At 38.7% G+C, this 20,898-nt stretch overlaps 1 protein-coding gene across 1 annotated transcript in view; it reads right to left on the bottom strand.

The window, feature by feature from the left end:
• Positions 1-5,226: 5,226 nt before the first annotated feature.
• DCHS2 (dachsous cadherin-related 2) overlaps positions 5,227-20,898 on the bottom strand; it is a 324,121-nt gene continuing 308,449 nt past the window's right edge. Inside the window, exons 18-21 of the mRNA XM_070768961.1 lie at positions 19,446-19,576; positions 15,964-16,250; positions 15,254-15,386; positions 5,227-10,271 (exon numbers count right to left, since the gene is read on the bottom strand). Of these exons, the coding sequence (XP_070625062.1) occupies positions 7,645-10,271; positions 15,254-15,386; positions 15,964-16,250; positions 19,446-19,576 (3,178 nt within the window). The 3' untranslated portion in view covers positions 5,227-7,644. The remainder of the gene's footprint in view (positions 10,272-15,253; positions 15,387-15,963; positions 16,251-19,445; positions 19,577-20,898) is intronic.

Genomic DNA, 20,898 nt, shown 5'->3' with positions numbered 1-20,898 from the left:
TAGCCTACAAGGCTCTACATAATCTGAACCCTGCTGCTGATGCTGCTGCTAAGTCGCTTCAGTCGTGTCCGACTCTGTGCGACCCCATAGACAGCAGCCCACCAGGCTCCCCCGTCCCTGGGATTCTCCAGGCAAGAACACTGGAGTGGGTTGCCATTTCCTTCTCCAATGCATGAAAGTGAAAAGTGAAAGTGAAAGTGAAGTCGCTCAGTCCTGTCCAACTCCCAGTGACCCCATGGACTGCAGTCCACCATGCCCCTCTGTCCATGGGATTCCCCAGGCAAGAGTACTGGAGTTGGGTGCCATTGGCTTCTACAATCTGAACCCTAGTTACCTCCATAATTTTATTTCCTGCTATCCTTCCTCTCACTAATTCTGGACCACGTTGGCTTTTTAGTTTTCCAAACACTTCAAGTGCTCCTATCCCAAGCCCACTGTACTTGATCACTCATGTACCTTCAATGTTTTCCCTTCAGATCTTTGTGTGGCTCATTCAATTCATTCAGTTCAAACAGCACCATATCAAAAACATGCTTCAAAGATTCATTCAAAATTGTATTCCCCCACAACCTTGTCAATTATTGACATCTTCTTTGCTTTTCTTTATAGCTTTTAAAATCTTTTATTCTTATAATAACACTTACCATTACTTGAAATTTTATTTTATCTCGCTCAATAAAAAGGAAGTACTATAAATGCACTGGTTTTATCTATTCTCTTGACTCTAGTATCTCCAGAGCGCAGATCCATACTTTGTCCACAATAGGTACTAAGTATTTGTTGACTAAATTTATGAAGTATTTCCCAATTGTCACTTATCATAACTTGCTGCAGTACTATTTACTGCCATAGTTTGAAGTTATCACATTACTTTTGCTCTTATATTTAAAAAAGGGTCTTTCCCACCTTTATTCTATGCTTTTCTTCCAGTCCTTATGGTTTCATTTTAACTTTTACTCATTAATCTAGCTAGGATTCATTTTGTTTATGGTATGAGAAGAAATAATATCATGTTTACTCCCTCCCTCAATTCCTCAGTATGCTTTAAATAACCTGTAGTTGTTTAAAGTATCACTTTTTAACACATACTAAGTATATACATATATAGAATTTCCTTCATAAATTATTTATATTGCTTTTATTTTGCATTTTAATAAATTTTGATGATAGCATTCTAGGCTTATCTACTTAACTATATTGTCTTCTTTTATTGGTGGAACTGTATTCTAGCCATAGGGCAGTTACAGTTTAATACACAAACTGAAATTAAATTAAACCCATGTGCTTAGTCATGTAATGTCACTGTCTCAAACAATATGCTTTTAAATGACATCTATAACTTGTTTCTATTTTGTCTAAAACTCATATGCGATGTATGGATATTGTGAGGAAGGGAGGAAGAGAAAAAAAATTAGATTAAAGATGGAAATACCTGGGCATTTAGAAAAGGCAGAGGAACCAGAGATCAAATTGCCAACATCCGCTGGATCATGGAAAAAGCAAGAGAGTTCCAGAGAGCATCTATTTCTGCTTTATTGACTATGCCAAAGCCTTTGACCGTGTGGATCACAATAAACTGTGGAAAATTCTGAAAGAGATGGGAATACCAGACCACCTGACCTGCCTCTTGAGAAATCTGTATGCAGGTCAGGAAGCAACAGTGAGAACTGGACATGGAACAACAGACTGGCTCCAAATAGGAAAAGGAGTACGTCAAGGCTGCATATTGTCACCCTGCTTATATAACTTATACGCAGAGTACATCGTGAGAAACGCTGGACTGGAAGAAACACAAGCTGGAATCACGATTGCTGGGAGAAATATCAATAACCTCAGATATGCAGATGACATCACCCTTATGGCAGAAAGTGAAGAGGAACTAAAAAGCCTCTTGATGAAAGTGAAAGTGGAGAGTGAAAAAGTTGGCTTAAAGCTCAACATTCAGAAAATGAAGATCATGGCATCCGGTCCCATCACTTCATGGGAAATAGATGGGGAAACAGTGGAAACAGTGTCAGACTTTATTTTTGGGGCCTCCAAAATCACTGCAGATGGTGACTGCAGCCATGAAATTAAAAGACGCTTACTTCTTGGAAGGAAAGTTATGACCAACCTAGATCTGCTAAGTCGCTTCAGTCGTGTCCGACTCTGTGCGACCCCAGAGACGGCAGCCCACCAGGCTCCTCTGTACCCGGGATTCTCCAGGCAAGAACACTGGAGTGGGTTGCCATTTCCTCCTCCAATGCATGAAAGTGAAAAGTGAAAGTCGCTCAGTCGTGTCAGACTCTAGCGACCCCATGGACTGCAGCCTACCAGGCTCCTTTGTCCATGGGATTTTCCAGGCAAAAGTACTGGAGTGGGGTGCCATTGCCTTCTCTGATAGTGTATTCAAAAGCAGAGACATTACTTTGCCAACAAAGGTCCGTCTAGTCAAGGCTATGGTTTTTCCTGTGGTCATGTATGGATGTGAGAGTTGGACTGTGAAGATGGCTGAGCGCCAAAGAATTGATGCCTTTGAACTGCGGTGTTGGAAAAGACTCTTGAGAGTCCCTTGGACTGCAAGGAGATCCAACCAGTCCATTCTGAAGGAGATCAGCCCTGGGATTTCTTTGGAAGAAATGATGCTAAAGCTGAAACTCCAATACTTTGGCCACCTCGTGCGAAGAGTTGACTCATTGGAAAAGACTCTGATGGTGGGAGGGATTGGGGGCAGGAGGAGAAGGGGATAACAGAGGATGAGATGGCTGGGTGGCATCACTGACTCAATGGACGTGAGTCTGAGTGAACTCCGGGAGTTGGTGATGGACAGGGAGGCCTGGCATGCTGTGATTCATGGGCTCGCAAAGAGTCGGACACGACTGAGCGACTGAAATGAAATGAACTGAAGATATTCTATAATATTTTGATAGGCTCTTTACACTGACTTTCTCTCTCTCCTATGACTGGTTAAAAATCACAGAACTATGCTAGAATTCCCACCTAATGGGATTAAGGCTTAAGTGCCGCATCTTCACACTATGACCCACTCTGTGCCCATTCACATGTGTGCTCATTCATTCAAAGAACATCTGTATTTCATAATACAGGTGGAGCCCAGGCCTTGGCCCTGAGGGTTTGCTATCTAACAAACAAATCCATGTATTTAGTTTTCTAACCAAAATAATTCTTTCTCATTCAAGAGATGCACTTGTGCATCTGTTACTTATTTGATATGCTTTTCCTTCTCTCCTACTCACTTCACAGTTTTGGTTTAGCAAATATATTGGGTGAAATGAGGAAAATTATATAGACCAAAATAGTAGGAAGTGCTAAATTGTCATTAATTAAATAGCCAAGTGTCTAAGAGAAAGAAGTAGCCTGAAGCCATTTGTGGCTGATTCTTTCTAAGGTTTCCATAATTTTGTTTCTAATAGACAAATTTCTTTGATGCATATGGAATTAAAATAATTTATGTCACCAGAATTCAAATAAAATTGATTATACTTGAGAAGACACTATTGATTATGTCTATATGTGGTTGCAAAGTTAAGTAATATATAACTTTTTAATATAAAATCCCAACTACCAAGCAAGCACTGATTTTTAAAAAGAATGAGCTACTGGGAAAAAAGACTAGGTATTAAAATTCCATATTCTGTCCCAGCTTCCATTATATGGGATAAAGTTACCTACTCAAAATAGTGGCTCTTACAATGCCAAGGTTATGTAGAGTGGGGAATAAGGTAAGGCAATCATTCTATTTTTTTAATTCACTCCCCCCCCTCCAAAAAAAAGACCCAAAACCACAACAAATTCAAGTGCTTATGGTCAAATGTATTCTAGTTCATTGTTGCCTAGCTTTAGGTTCACAACTTGATAAACCTAAATTTTCAGATGATGGAGGGAAAGACTTGAATAAGAAGAAGGTGGAAAGAAATTCTTTTAAAAGGAGAGAGATTCCTCAAAAGGACAAACTTACAAAGGGCAAGTGACTCAGCAAAATCTTCACATGTAAAAACTTCTTTTCACAAGTCTTAAACTTTTGCATTCTTGCCTTTCTCTACCCATGCCCTAAAGTATCCCTTTTCAGCTTTGACCCTCTGTTTTCTCTTCTGTCCTTTGTTCTTTCTCTCCTTCCCTTCTTTTCTCCCTCCATCTTTGTAACAGATGGAAGCTGCTTTCAGTGACTCACACTGTAATGCCCAGTTTGGGTTATAAATAAAGCTTCTGTAACTTCCCTGATCCTGGAATTCCTCTTGGACAGAATGATTTTCCATACAAACTCTCTCCAGCTGTGGCCAAACAGATAGCTCTATTCTTTGAGCTCAACTAAGACAAACCCAATGAGCTTATCCATAACATCACATGTTCACTTCATATCCTTCATTGCTCTGCAGTGGGTTAACATCTTAGATCCTTTTAGTTATGTCTTGCCTTTTTTTACTTAAAGTTAAGGTATGTGTAAAATGTCAAAACAAAACAAACTAACAAGACATGTTTGGATGGGAATAATTTTTAAATTAATAATTTTCATTACCATAACTTCTAGAAAACACAGTAAGGGTGGGGCTCTGAAACTGAGGGTAAAGGTTCTGAGAACCTTTTTCACCTGGACATCTATCATGGACCAAGTGTGCACACTTGTAAGCAACTGGTAGCTTACAGCACATTTTAATATTTTTACAGAACAGTTAAATTATCAAATCCCTGAAGATGCAGCATTTTCCCTTTCTTTGCCTAGGAATCTGTTTTGGAAGCTAATTCAATGATTACTACTAGGACATGGAATCTTGATATTCATTTGGTCCTGATTTACACCAGTATTTTTAAGGCTGCCAACAAGAAAGTCCAGAATTTCAGTCAGCCAAAATTGCACAAGAGACAACTGTCTTTTATTTTATAGCATATGAATTTGGGGCTTAATATGATTTTCCACTAACAAGTTCTGTACCCCCTCCAGAGTGCGAAAGCTGGTGTGTAGATCAGCAAAGTAACACAGAACATATGAGGCAAGTTAATATTAAACTTGAAGGAAAACCGTACAAATTATATTGTTTACTTAGGAAAAAAGCACTCTAGTTGAAAGGGCTGACATATGACTTATTGCAAACACTTAACCAGCATGTTCACATTTTTACTCTCAACTCTACTGTAACGGTCATTCGGAGGTGGTGCAGCATGGATACTGTATTAATAAAGTCATCAATTAAAAATCCACTAGACGTCGGTAAGGAATAGCACTAAATATTTCATGTCTTCTGTTTTTATTAAATGTTTAGGAAACATGCAGAATCATGTCCAGAATGAGTAATAAAATCACAGGCAAATAACTTATGGAAGAGTTAGATAGATAACTTTTTAAGCATAAGGAATGAAGAACCTGTTTAATTAAAAACAACAAAATAGTCTTTGTTACCAGAAATAATTCTGTTGCCAAACAAAACTTCCGTGTATAGTTATGTCAGGTGAGTGTACACTCCTCAGTTCTGTCTCATCACAACAAAGATTTGGGGTGACGGACATTAAAGCCCTTGGCGCGTCACAGCTCTCGGGTCCTAGACAGATTGTGTTACAGCTCTTACACAAATCAGTGTTACAGCTCTGTGTTACAGCTCTATTTTATTTAGAAAATCGGGGGCAAATCCATCCTTGAAGCACGAGGGCACGTTTTTATATGTTTTTTCCTCCCCCTGGGCCTGCCCTATGTAAATTGGGCTAGCCAGGAGTGCTGTTTGTTCTACTTGAGGTCCTCACTCCGGTCCTCAGACTTTCCTTTGTTCTATTTTCACGGGCTTTCCCCTTTCTTGTCTTTTAGCCACCACCATTCTGGACTTCTGTTTCCTATTCTAACTATCTAACATTTAGAAGAGGAAATCAGTATAGTATTTCTCCATATACTCAAAGAAATCTTTTGAAGGAAATCAAAGAGAGAATAAACATTGGCATGCTGAAATAACTGTTATTATTATCTTTATGAAAAACTATGAAATCTTCTTCCCCAGATGCCAGAGAAAAAGAGAGACAGGCATTCATCTTTTACTATTTAATTGTTCCATACCTAAATCACTTTCCCTAGGATTCCAGCCCTCTTAAAAAACCTACGTGTTTCATACAACTTCTAGTATATAACTGATAAAATCAGCATAGGAAGCTTAAGAATTATTTATCTGCAAAACTAGATATCAAACATGTCGTCTTACAGTGTTTCTCAGTAAAGACACATTAGTTATCTCACATAACTTTACAGATGAGGCCTATTGAAAGAAAACATAAAGGAAATATTTCTCTAGTTGAATCCCATAGTAACTGCTAAGAAAACCACACCAGATGCCCTCTAGACTCGATGTTAGATCCCTAAACTCTTCTTTCAAAGCCTGGCCACATTACCTACCATGGATGACTTCCGGACAAGCCTCATCAGGATGTGCTCTGCTTTCTTGGAAAGGATAAGAATCTCTGATGAATTCTCTGGTTCATCAGACAGAAAGAGATAGCAGTATATACATATAGGAGCACCAAACTACACCACTATATTTCTGAACCAGTAGCTGTACAAAACAAAATTATTTTAACCATGTTGACAAGCTGCTATATCTAATGACTGTTAAAACTAAATATAAGTATTAACAAATGGAAGAAAGACTTCTGACATCTATTATTTACTTTTATAATAAGAATATTTATATAAAAATTATTAAAATATGTTGCTAAATTACTATATGAAATTTATTATCAGCAAATAACATAATTTTACCTGTGTAAAACCTTTTAAACTGACATTGAGTGGATAAATTATTTCTCATGTAAAGTTACTGTTTGTAGTAGAATATGAAGAAATATATTCAAATTAATCTTCAAATGTTAATGTCTGTATCTGTACCATGTTACAAGATCATTTTATTTTTAAAGAAGGCCAAGGAAACACATCTTTGGTGGCAACCACACACATTGCTTTATCAGTACTAGCTCTTCATTTAAAACATGCATTTCTGGTTCATTTAATCAAGAATAAATTTGTTTTATTTGACACAGAGTTATGACAAATTTCACTCTTAAGTTCTCATTAGATTTCCAAAAGACACCCTACTAAATTCAAATTATGGCTAACCTCCACAAGTGTGCTTTATGGAGAAAGTGGAGAAATGCATTTCCAACTATATCAGATCTGCAGCCAATTGCTTCACTTTATAACTTGTTTATCCTTCCAAATTTCCCCTCTCTGTTACTTTCTGTCCTATACTCATTCTTTATTCAGTCTTTACTAATTTTGCTTTATAAATAGCAGTATAATCAGCAGTAATGTGACCAGAATGCAGTATATTATATTTCCATTCTTTTTCATATAAACATTTTGGCAGTCAGTCAAGTTCATTGTGACCTTTGGAAATCTAGCCATACAGAAGACCAGGTATGGTAGAATATACACTACTTAATATATACAAACTTAAATCCTGACAGCAAAACATAGAGGTTAAAAGACAGAGTAACTTATCATTAAGGCTGAAATAAATTTGATAAACTTAAATGAGAGGGTTCTAAAAACCCAGACTAAATTATACCCCTCACTTGTAGATGAATGAACCTCGTCTCAAGGAGCTTGCTTTGGAATGTTTTGTCCAGTCATTCGTGACCAATGGGGAGCAGGTGCTCGATATCACCATTGTTTTATATTTGAACTCCATCTGCTGCTTTAGGTTCAAGGCAAGAACCACTCAAAAGTGTCCCAAATAATTCTCCATCTGACAGCAGTGGAGTCATGGCAGGGGCCTGTGTGGTCAGCAGTGAAAGAGATGGGGAAAAACTGGGAGTCATGTCTTCTGGCAGAGAACTGTGATGATAGCGGATGGGGGAGTGTGGGTATTTCTGAAGTACCTGCCTTGAAGTTATGGCTGGCATTCTTGGTGGAACTGCTTTAATCCCAGGTTGGGCTACTGCTGTTATCAAAGGGGGTGGAAAAACAAAAGATTTCTTCTTTTTTGGAATGCCAGGCATATGTAAATGCTCATCCTTTAGTTTTGCAATATCATTAAATACTGAGGCAAGAGATTGGAATTTGGGTTCCCAACTGAGGAGATAATCCCAGGGATATCTCATCATGACATCATGATCAGAGTCTTTCTGGGTTGAGAGAGCTGCACATCCTGCTTCCTGATCACTTGAAGTAAAGACAGTCTCTTTTCTGACATCAGTCTGGGTGTCCACTTCTACCTCTCTCTTCTTCAGTGGCTGGGGTAAGACATTATTTTGAACATAGGTCATGCCACAGCCCTCGCCTTGATCTCCCTCCTCAAACATATGGCTGGTTTCTGCTGTTTCAGCAGTGACCATCACATCAGTTCCCCCAGACAAACAAGAGAGCTGGTCTGAGTCCCTTGGAATCCCAGAGTCTGGCACCCTGGACTCTTGATCACTCAAAGTTGAGTCATCATCCTTTCTGTAAGGGTGTTCATTTATCTTCTGGATTTCCTTATCTTCTGCAGTCTCTCCTTCCACAGAACAGTGATCACTGGAGTTTGAGTGCCTGTACAGATGTGCAACGTCCTTCTCCATGACTCTTATTAAACTCAACCATTCAGGTGTGGAGTCCACAGGCCCTGCCTTATCACCGCTCTCATTAGTTTTCTGGAAGGGTTTCAGTGCACTGGCATCCCTGGTCAGTCTCAAATTGATATCTAAGGATGATGACATTTTCTTTTCTTCATAATTATTTATTGCATCTTTTTGTTTATGTTTTAAAATCAGTACAATTGGAATGAAGACAAGTAACAAAAACACTAGAAAGGAGATGGTGAGACTGATCAAAAAGCTGCTAGCTGATCCTGCAGAATGTTTCCCTTCTGAGGAAAAAGACACATTCACAAAAACAGTACAAGATGTAAACTTGGAGTCCAGTTTGGGGCTATGAGCAATTATCTTCATTTCGATGGTGTCTTCTTTGCCGACTTGACTTTTTATTAGGGGAAGTGCTCTACTCAAATAAATATTTCCATTAGTTTTATTTACTGAAAAGAAAGGAGATGGAGTTTCAAGGGAGTAAAGGATGACTCCGTCAACACCAGCATCTGCATCTGACGCTTCCACTCTGCCAATCAAATGTCTTACATGACTCTTTTCTGGGAGGCTGAAAAAATATTGATCCTGAGTGAAAATGGGTTCAAACTCATCTATCCCTTCAACATCCACCCAAACCACTACGGAGGCTGTTGAGTCAGCCTTGTCTTTGGCCTGAACTATGAGGCAGTATTTGTTGTCATTTTCATAGTCAAGGACTTGCTGGGCACTAATATCCCCTGTTAAAGGGTCAATGAGGAAGAAGTTATGATCATGTGGCATTTCATGAGGGAGAGGACAGGGTGATACAATAGAATAGGTCATGTCTCCATAAGGACCTGCATCAAAATCCAAAGCATTTACGGAACATATGGTGGAGAAAACAGGTAGATTTTCAGGAACAGCACAGTTCAAGTTTGGGAACATAAACTGAGGTGCGTGATCATTATCATCCAGGACATTGACAAACACAATTGCAAAAGAGAAATGCTTCCTTTCCTCATCTGAAGCTTGGACAGTTAGAATGAATTTTATTGTTTCTTCATAATCTAGTGGTTTAATCAAAGAAAGAACTCCAGTTTTTTCTTCTAAGCAAAAATGCTGCTTCTCATTTCCAGAGGTTAAGTAGTAGCTGACTTCTGCATGGGAGCCCACATCGCGGTCACTTGCTGAGACCACAATGATGGGACTCCCTGGAGGGGTACTTTCCTTGATGTGGGCATAATATTCCAGACTGCTGAATGCAGGTGGGTTATCATCCACGTCGAGGACTTCTATCGATACAGTGGCTGAGGAACTCAGTGGAGGGCATCCATGGTCAAACGCCAGAAGGACAAGCTCATGACTGGCAGTTGCTTCTCGGTCCAGATGGTGAAGCAACACTAGATAACCAACTTGCTTATAAGAATATTCTGAATGAATAAAACTAGTTTCCACATGGAAATTGTTCTGTGAATTACCACTGATGATAGAATATTCAACATGTGTGTTTTCACGGGTCCAGTCATGGTCAATGGTTGAGAAGGTGACAAGTGTCCTTCCAACTGGAGTGTCTTCACTTAAGCTAAGATTATAATATTCTATTGCAAACTCAGGGGCATAATTGTTCATATCTTGTATTTCTGTCTCCACTAAGGTAACAGCCTTCAGGTCAGGAAATCCACCATCACTGGCTTCAACAAGAAATCGAATTGTTGATTTTCTCTCCATAAGGAAGACAGGGTTGGTAGTAAATATTGTGCCTGAAAAACAACACAGCCTTACAATGTTGTGAAATAAAATTTGTATGATCCTCTTAGTCAGCAAATATTTACTAAAATGTAAAGTTATCTGTTAGATGTGTCATTTAAGTTATAACCAAGGGTAACCCTAAATAGAAAGCTTAAATTATTATATTTATACTTCTGTAACACTTAAGATTCAGAAATATTCATGGGATTCACTCAATTAAATATGTGTGCTGCTTAAAGATTATTTGCCATAATTTTTAAAAAATTCATTTTTTTGTATGGTAAATTGTCCCATTACTACTTTTTAAGGAAAGGTGGCTTCCCAGGTGGCTTAGCAGGTAGAGAATCCACCTGCAATGCATGAAATGCAGGAGATATGTGTTTGATACCTGGGTTGGGAATATCCTCTGGAGAAGGAAATGGCAACCCATTCCAGTATTCTTGCCTGGAGAATCCCATAGACAGAGGAGTCTGGAGGGTTACAGTACATGGGGTTGCAAAGAGTCAGACATGACTGAAGCAACTGAACACACACACATTCTCATTTGAATAATGTATAACCCATTCTACCATCAATAGAAACATGCATAGAGACATTCTGGCATAAATTTCTGGAAATACCAAATGGTATTCATTCAAGTCAAAGGAAAGCAGTAAATATAATAATGCAGACTAACAACTATCGCTTAATTCTAGATAAGTCTTTCCTAAAGCTATGGGTTTATTCAGCAAGTGGATTTTCCCACTATTGATGAAATATATGTAATATATTTTATCATTTTTAAATCCACATTTTAAAATATATGTAATACATTTTTATGATTCTAATATATATATATGTATGTATGTAAAAATGTTTTTCTAAGGTAAATGTGCTTTTAGTACAGCCATGAAGAAAGAAAAAAAAAACCAGTATCTTTTAAATGCCACATTTCATTAGAGTCCCACTATGAACTCAGCTGACAAGGTAACAGTCAAGATTTTAAAAACGTTCTAATCAATGTCTTACTGTAAAGTTTGTTGCTAATACAAATAAAAAGAAAAGTGCCACCAGGATTGTGATTTGCTGCAGCCAAGAGAGTGAGACACACGAAGACAGAGGGACGGAAAAGTCAAATTCCTGACATACTTAAATCCACACAGTAGCCATTCATCCACAGGCCACGGGGCTACATTAGCTACTTCTCCCAATTATCACATTCCGAGGGCCTCATACCAGATTCTCCCTTCAGGTAATCCTGAGGTTAACTTTTTAAAATTGAGAATATAATTGACATACAACATTGTATTAGTCTCCAGTGTATACAACATAAGGATTCAGTATTCATGTAACTGCAAAACTATCAGAGCAGTAAACCTAGTAACAGTAAACCAGTTAACATCCATCTTTCAGAAGTTAACTTCTAAGTCAGCTCTCCCTTGTGAAATGACGCAGTGGTGGGTACAGATGGGGAACACACAGCATAACATGTCCCAATTCAGTTCAGTTGCTCAATCGTGTCTGACTCTTTGCAGCCCCATGCACGGCAGCAGGGCAGTCTTCCCTGTCCATCACCAACTCCCAGAAGCTTGCTTAAACTCATGTCCATCCAGTCGTTGATGCCATCCAACCATCTCATCCTCTGTTGTCCCCTTCTGCTCCTGCCTTCAGGACCCTTTCCCAGCATCAGGGTCTTTTCCAATGAGTTAGTTCTTTGCATCAGGTGGCCAAAGTATTGGAGCTTCAGCTTCAGCATCAGTCCTTTCAATGCATATGCAGGACTGATTTCTTTTAGGATTGACTGGTTGGATCTCCCTGTAGTCCAAGGGACTCTCAAGAGTCTTCTCCAGCACCACAGTTCAAAAGCATCAATTCTTCGGCGCTCAGCTTTCTTTATAGTCCAACTCTCACATCCATACGAAAGCCATAGCTTTGGCTAGATGGACCTTTGTCTGCAAAGTAATGTCTGTACTTTTTAAAATGCTGCATAGGTTTGTCATAGCTTTTCTTCTAAGGAGCAAGTGTCTTTTAATTTTATGGCTGCAATCACCATCTGCAGTGATTTTGGACTCCAAAAAATAGTCTCTCATTATTTCCACTATTTCCCCATCTATTTCCCATGAAGTGATGGGACCAGATGCCATGATCTTAGTTTTCTGAATGTTGAGCTTTAAGCCAGCTTTTTCACTCTCCTCTTTCACTTTCATCAAGAGGCTTTTTAGTTCCTCTTCACTTTCTGCCATAAGGGTGGTGTCATCTGCATATCTGAGGTTATTGATATTTCTCCTGGCAATCTTGATTCCAGCTTGCTCTTCATCTAGCCTAGTGTTTCTCATGACGTACTCTGCATATAGTTAAATAAGCACAGTGACAATATACAGCCTTGAGGTACATCCTTCCCTGTTTGGAACCAGTCTGTTGTCCCATGTCCAGTTCTAACTGTTGCTTCCTGACCTGCATACAGGTTTCTCAAGAGGCAGGTCAGGTGGTCTGGTATTCCTATCTCTTGAAGAATTTTCCACAGTTTGTTGTGATCCACACAGTCAGTCTTTAGCATAGTCAATGAAGCAAAGTAAATACTTTTCTATGATCCAGCAGATGTTGGCAATTTGATCTCTGTTTCTTCTGCCTTTTCTTAATCCAGCTTGAACATCTGGAAGTTCTCAGTTCACATACAGTTGAAGCCTAGCTTGGAGAAATTTCAGCATTACTATGCTGGTGTGTGAGATGAGTGCAATCGTGTGGTAGTTTGAACATCTTTGGCATTGCCTTTCTTTGGGATTGGAATGAAAACTGACATTTTCCAGTCCTGTGGTCACTGCTGAGTTTTCCAAATTTGCCAGCATATTGAGTGCAGTAATTTTACAGCATCATCTTTTAGGATTTGAAATAGCTCAGCTGGAATTCCATCATCTCCACCAGCTCTGTTTATAGTGATGCTTCCTAAGGCCCACTTGACTTCACATTCCAGGATGTCTGGCTCTAGGTGAGTGATCACACCGTCATGTTATCTGGGTCATGAAGATCTTTTTTGTATAGTTTCTGTATATTCTTCCACCTCTTCTTAATATCTTCTCCTTCTGTTAGGTCCCTACCATTTCTGTCCTTTATCATGACCATCTTTTCATGAAATGTTTCCATGGTATTTCTAATTTTCTTGAATAGATCTCTAGTCTTTCCCATTTTATTGTTTATCTCTATTTTTTTTTTTTTGCATTGATCACTTAGAAAGGCTTTCTTATTTCTTCTTTGTGTTCTTTGGAACTCTGCATTCGGAAAGATATATCTTTTCTTTTCTCCTTTGCCTTTCACTTCTCTTCTTTTCTTAGCTGATTATAAGTTCTCCTCAGACAACCATTTATTCTTTTTGTATTTCTTCTCCTTGGGGATGGTTTTGATCACTACCTCCTGTACAGTTTTATAAACCTCCATCTATAGTTCTTCAGGCACTCTATCTATCAGATCTAACCTCTTGAATCTATTTGTCACTTCCACTGTATAATCATAAGGGATTTGATTTAGGTCATATCTGAATGGTCTAGTTGTTTTTCATACTTTCTTCAATTTAATTCTGAATTTGGCAATAAGGAGTTCATGATCTGAGACACAGTCAGCTCCAGATTTTTTTTTTTTTTGCTGACTGTATAAAGCTTCTCCATCTTTGACTGCAAAGAATATAATCAATCTGGTTTCAGTGTTGACCATCTGGTGATGTCCATGTCCCAGGCCCTGTTATTTTTCTGGCGCGTGCTCTGCTATGGACAGTGCTTTATTAATTATTCATCTTTATTAAGTTTGGCTTTTAATGTCTGTTGTTCAGTTGCTAAGTTACATCTGACTCTTTGTGATCTCATGGATTTCAGCAAGCCAGGCTTCTCTGTCCTTCACTATCTCCCAGAATGTGCTCAAATTCATGTCTACTGAGTCTGTGATTCCATCCAACCATCTCATCTTCTGTTGCTCCCTTCTCCTCCTGCCTTCAATCTTTCCCAGCATCGGAGTCTTTTCTAATGAGTCAGCTCTTCACATCAGGTGGCCAACATATTGGACCTTCAGCTTCAGCATCAGTCCTTCCAGTGAATATTCAGGGTTGATTTCCTTTAGGATTGACTGGTTTGATCTTCTTGCTGTCCAAGGGACTCTACTTGCTGTTATATTTTCTCTATACGATTCTTAACTTTTCTGTAATCACTTGCCTGAATGCATTTTACAACCATAAATGTCCTGATCTCTAATAACAAAACAAAGAGCCTAGTGAGGCATCAAGGAAATAAGAACAGCATCAAAACCACAAAACATTCTACTTAATGAGTAAATGTCTCTCAGTCATGTCTGACTTTTTGAAACACTATGGACTGTAGCCTGCCAGGCTACTTTGTCCATGGACTTCTCATGGCAAGGATTTTGGAGTGAGTTGCCATTCCCTTCTCCAGGGAATCTTCCTGATCCAGGGATTGAAGCTGGTGTCCTGCATTGCAGGCAGATTCTTTACCATCTGAGCCACCAGGGAAGCCCACTCCACTTAACAGAGGTGCTCAAAAAACTTTCCTGTTTCAGTTTTTTGTGTTCCTTGTTGAATATATGATACTATTACCCAACTTCTTATACTTGGCTTGGGAAAAAAGCTTCCAAATTCTGGTAACATGCAGTCTTCAGTTCTAAATGAATCCCTTCCATTTTACTTTGATTCTTATGGAGGCCTGGTTAATTACCCCAACGGTAATCAGACGGCTGAATGAACTGGTGTTTACTATACTGAGGTCTCTGAATTTCTGTGCATTTGCCAGCATTTAATCAATTCCTTTTTCTTTCCAACCATTGAGATGTTGGAGAAGAGAAATAGCACCAGAATTTGCTACCACAGCATCTGACATGAAGAGAAATAAGAAGGTGGTGTCTATGATCCCAGCAGGAGGGCCTGGGGGCTATTTTAGGAATATTTGGAAAGGATTATTTCAGGTTTCCTCTCTGTAACCCAAACCTATGAATGCTACAGCCACTACAAATAACTCACCATTGGTAGGATCAACTGAAAACATCTTGGAAGAGGAGAGGATCCTGTAAGTAATGTTCTCACTGCTTTCCACGTCTGTGGCCACAATGGTCAGCACGGGGTGCCCCAGAGGCACCAGTTCTGAAATGGTGACCTGAGGGGGAAAAAAAAAGGGGAGACAGGCCCTGTGCTTAAAGAACGCAGCTATTTTCATGAACAGAGCCAGGACCTGACTCTTTTATTTATTTTGTTTATGGAAGTAACAGAGAACCTGACTTTATTAGGTGTTATTAATTTATAGAGTGGACATATTAAGAAGATTGTGTTAGTAGTTCCAGAATTCAGAAAAACAAAATTTAAAAATTTTGAAAGATGTTTCATGCAGTATTGATTTTTATTATGAAAAATTTCCTTCTAGATTATTTCTGTGTAGTGGAGGATAGCTAATGCATTCACTAATGTATTCACTAATGTTTCATTGCACTGTACATTGTGTAATTATGAGCCTTATGTTACATACTTAAGAAATTGAATTGAATGAGAGATTCAACTCCATATGTACTTCTATTCTCCATGATGCTAAATATAAAACTCTCAGCACCAACTTAGGCAGTAAAAACAGTGAATGCTATCTGTCTGTCTACATTACTTTGTTGACTATGGTTCAGTTTGCATTATTCCCTGTTCTTTCAAGTTTGGTCATGGTCTCAGCATCTCTTTATGCTATTTACCTGGTAAGAATCCTGAGAAAATACTGGTGGGTTATCGTTGACATCCAGCACGTGGACAGTGACTGTCCCCTCTGTTTGGTGCACCAAATCTGAAATTTGGATCTGCAGCTCATATTTAGTAGCTTCTTCAAAATCCAGTGTTTCAACCAGCACCACTACCCCAGTGTTCCGATCAATAGCAAACTTGGTTCCAGAATTACTCTCTTTGACAAAACTGAAGGTGAAAGCTGGATTCGAATCCACATCATAAACTGATATCCGAGTCACAATCGTGCCAGGCAAAGAATCTGAAATAGTCATGACCACTGTCAGTCTCCATTAAAAGTCATCCTTTGAAATATTTTTCTTTAATAGTTCAATCCAAGCATTTTTATTTTATGTCCAATATGATTTGCTGTTTTTTGGCATGATTTCTCATACAAGGCTCATTACACACTGAATAAAAACTCTGAAGAATTTATGAGCCCAATAAAAGTGAAAACTTACCACTGAGTAGGGAAATGAAGAGGTAGACAATTTTCAATTTTTATATTTCACTTTTTATCATATGTTTATCACACAATCCCAGAACTAAGAAACATTGTAAGTCACTTATTTGCACTATGTTATTTCCATATCAAAATCATATATTCATGGGTGATGTGGGTGGGAAGAAGGTTACTATTCAAAACATTAATACAAAACATAAAATTCTGAAAAGCAAGCAAGATTTAAATGAAAATGTTTGGATCCTGAAGCTAGATACTTAGTTCCTCATATTCATTTTTGTAAAATTATTTCTTTTGAGAGGCACACACTGCTTCCTTCTCTTAAAACCTGACTCTCAAAATTATCAAGACTACAGAAAGTATACCTCATACTGGTGATCCCAAAAGATCTCTAATAGTATTCACACACACAAAAATCACAAATAGATGATATGGTAAATATCTCACATAACATACATGTTCTTTAAACTGCCATGACAGGGACTTTGGTTTGGACTTCATAGGTATGGTACAGGTAGAAAGAAGATTCCAGGACATTTGGAATAATTCCACTGCGTATGAGACTAATAATTTTCATATTTCAAATTTGAACATCCTTGACATGCATCAATTACACTTGACTCCTTCTGGTAAGTTTTGATATACACAGTTTAGTTTTGTGATATATTTATTCTGAGCACATTACTGCATTTTGATTCCAATGCATGTGCTTTAGAATAGCACTTTCAGTAAAAGCAGATGAAAACACATCAAATAGGTGAGAGGTAAAACTAGACAATTTTTTTATTAGTATAATATTTTAAATTATTTAAAATATTTATGCTGCTGCTGCTAAGTCACTTCATTCGTGTTCGACTCTGTGCGACCCCACAGATGGCAGCCCACCAGGCTCCCCCGTCTATGGGACTCTCCAGGCAAGAACACTGGAGTGGGTTGCCATTTCCTTCTCCAATGCATGAAAGTGAAAAGTGAAAGGGAAGTCGCTCAGTCGTGTCCAACTCTTCGCGACCCCATGGATTGCAGCCTACCAGGCTCCTCCGTCCATGGGATTTTCCAGGCAAGAGTACTGGAGTGGGGTGCCATTGCCTTCTCCTAAAATATTTATAGGTATTCTTATATATAAAAATTGCTGGAATATAGCCCTCTTTGAGCAGTGATGTTTGTAATTTGTTTGGAAAGTGAACATAACAAAATGTTAGGCACATTTTAGAAATAAGTTGGATATTAAGAGTGAAAAGAGAGAGGAGAGTGATGGGCCACTGTATGCAATTTCAACTATAAAAAGTTGGGTTGGATTCTCTCAGCTTTTGCTTGTCTGAAAAGCTTTTGATCCAGGTTTGATACACGATACTGGATGCTTGGGGCTAGTGCACTGGGACGACCCAGAGGGATGGTATGGGGAGGGAGGAGGGAGGAGGGTTCAGGATGGGGAACACATGTATACCTGTGGCGGATTCAATTTGATATTTGGCAAAACTAATACAATTATGTAAAGTTTAAAAATAAAATAAAATTAAAAAAAAAAAAAGTTGGGTTGGGTTTTACCAGGACAGCTATTGACCACAGGAAACTTTGAGATCACAGACTATGGAGTCATCATGGAACCCAGAGACCCAAACAATTAAGATTAATCAGCATATCATGTAAAACTTTGTATTTTCAACCTCCACCATTAATGTGATAAAAGTTTTTTGCAGATGTTGAACTTTAGTTTATAGTAGAGGAAAATGATGACTCTGTGCAAAAATCATCCAACTCCTTCACTTATTACTTGTCATTAGTATATTGCAAATAAAACTGAGCAGGGCCCTATGGGGCCTTCCTGGAACAAACCCTCCTCCACCATGGCTTTTCCTTGTCTTTTTTCTATAGAAAAACTTTAGCCAAAGAATAAATTCAGGGAATTCCCTGGAAAGCAGGGGTTTGGACTCCTTGCTTTTGGCCTGGGTTAAATTCCTGGTCAAAGAACTCAGACTCTACAAGCCACCCAGCATGCCCCCATAACAAATAATATTAATAAAATAAACTTAATCAGAGAAATGAAGAGACTCAGAAACAAAGGAAAAACAGTCAAATAGGACAAAATAATAACAGTTCAGTCCTTAAGCAAAGTCAAGGACCTTTAGTTCTTCCTCAAGGGCTATAGATAACATTCTGAGCCATATTCTATGAGCTGTCTTGTAGAGAATAAAACCCCCACCAGGTGGAAGAAGTTAGCTACATGATGACCAGACTGTAGCCATAACATAAGCTATCTGAGAACTGACCTCAAAGAAATGAGAACCAACCAGTCCTGGAACTGAAGATTAACTGGGCTTAAAACAATCAAGATAATGGTCAAATTACCACATGGCTAATTTCAAGATGATCCTCAGAGGTGACTCGGCATGGAGCTCCCTTACTCTAACCATATACCCATGAAGCTCCCCGTTAAAAGCTGTTGCCCCCTATTAGCACTGAGGAATTGGCCTTTGGACACAAGTATGCCTTCTTCCCCAAGTTACTGGCCTCCTGAATAAAGCAACCTTTCCTTTCCAACACTTGCCTCTCGAATATTGGCTTTTAAGTGGTGAGCAGCTGAACCTGAGTTTGGTAACACAAAGATTGATACAGTTATCAGTCTAATAACATCACTTTCTCTCAGGGGAGCTTTAGGGTGACCATCACAGCCAACAAAAGATGCTTCTTCATTGAGCAGATTTCACTTTTAAGAAATGTCTGTATACAAAAGAGGCTGTGTGGAGTAGTGGTTTGACCTTGGGAGAGCAGCTTCCTGCTAGTTTGAATGCAAACCCCAACTTTAACTTTTAACTTCTTTGACATTTTATATTTAATTTTTGACTCTCCATTTTATATTCTGTAAAATGAAGATAAAAACAATTTATAGTTGTGTGATTGTTGAGGAATAGTATGCGTACTTAACACAGCATCCAGTTGAAAAAATAGTAGGTGATATACAAGTTAATCAAAACCATTATTTCAAATCACACTTACTTTCGACAATTTCCACTGCTTCAGAGGGGAGAAAAATTGGGGCATTGTCATTTATGTCAGTCACCTGTATCTTGATCACAGTTGTATCAGAAAGCCTGGGCATGCCTTTATCCATTGCTTGTACAATCAAACTGGTTTGGAAAAGAATTAAGGAATGTTATCCATCGTCCAGAGAATAAGAAAACCACATAAATATCAAATATCCACTTGAAAATTTTAAAATGAGCTGACTAGCTTTTTTATTTCCCCCCTGACTTTTCTAAAAGGCATCATTTAAAGTTTATTTCATAAGAATGGTAGTCTGAAGTGTATTTTTTGACACATTTAAAGAATCAAATCAATCTTGGTTATTTAAAATAAATGGACTCTCTCTGGGAGACAGACTATAAATTTCAGTCCTTTTCTGCTAAGAACAACTTAAAAAGTACAAACACCTATACCTGTTCTTTGAGTAGACTGCCTCCACTCTGCCACACATGGCCTGAATATTGCTATTGATACATATTTCCGTTTTACTGCACCAACAAAAGAGAGAGTCACTAAAAGTTTTGTATTTTTTTTTTTTCAGATCTAAATTGCAAATCAATCAAAATTGAAGAATCAACAGAGGGCACTGCCATGAATAATACACACGCAAAAGATGCTTTATTGACTAGGACTGTAAAATAGAGGTAAGAGTCCATGATCTGAAAGAATCTACATGTAGTGACTCAGTCTCTCTTGGATGACGGTACAACTTACTTCTCCAGTAACTGACTCAGAAACCTTAGTGTCTTCAGCTTCTCCCTTTCTGTCACCACCCTGACAACATCTAACTCGTTATTAGTCTTATAGATTTTACCACCTGACTATGATTTGGATCAGTGTACCCATCCGTCTCATCCCCACCTCAGAGCCTCAGATGAACTGGTCATCCGACTGACTTCACAGGGACTGAAAGGCTTCCTGGGGCGTGGTACGTTCAGTTTCTTTCTAAAGCAAGACAGTCTCAGGCAAAGCAGGACAAGGTATCTGCTCTAACCTCATCCTCTTACCATCTCTGGCTGGCATGCTGTGTATTCACTATATCTTTCCTCAACTGGAGTGCTTGCTACTCACCAATCTTCCTACTGCAAGTCTCAAATGCTCCTCTTCATCCTCCACTCTGCAACTGCTCAATTGCTTTATCAAAAATTTTGGTTTGAAAACCTGACTCCTCTAATTAAAACCTTTCCTTGGCTCTCCATGTCTACAAGAGGTAATATAAGTCTTGAGCACGTACACATAGCCTTCTGGGATATAGCTTCTGCCTGGAATTCCTATGTCTACACCCCTTTGGTCTTTCAAAGCTAACATCTCTGTAAGCTTTCCCTGGCATCTCATCTGATTTGGGTGCCCCTTTCTCTGCCCCATAGCACCCTGCACATTCTTCCACCATAGCAATCATCATTCTTTCTTCTTAATGACTTATGTG

Source organism: Bos indicus, chromosome 17 (genome assembly GCF_029378745.1).
Source record: "Bos indicus isolate NIAB-ARS_2022 breed Sahiwal x Tharparkar chromosome 17, NIAB-ARS_B.indTharparkar_mat_pri_1.0, whole genome shotgun sequence".
Taxonomy (NCBI): Eukaryota; Metazoa; Chordata; class Mammalia; order Artiodactyla; family Bovidae; genus Bos; species Bos indicus.
This window is presented reverse-complemented; position numbering and strand designations above follow the sequence as displayed.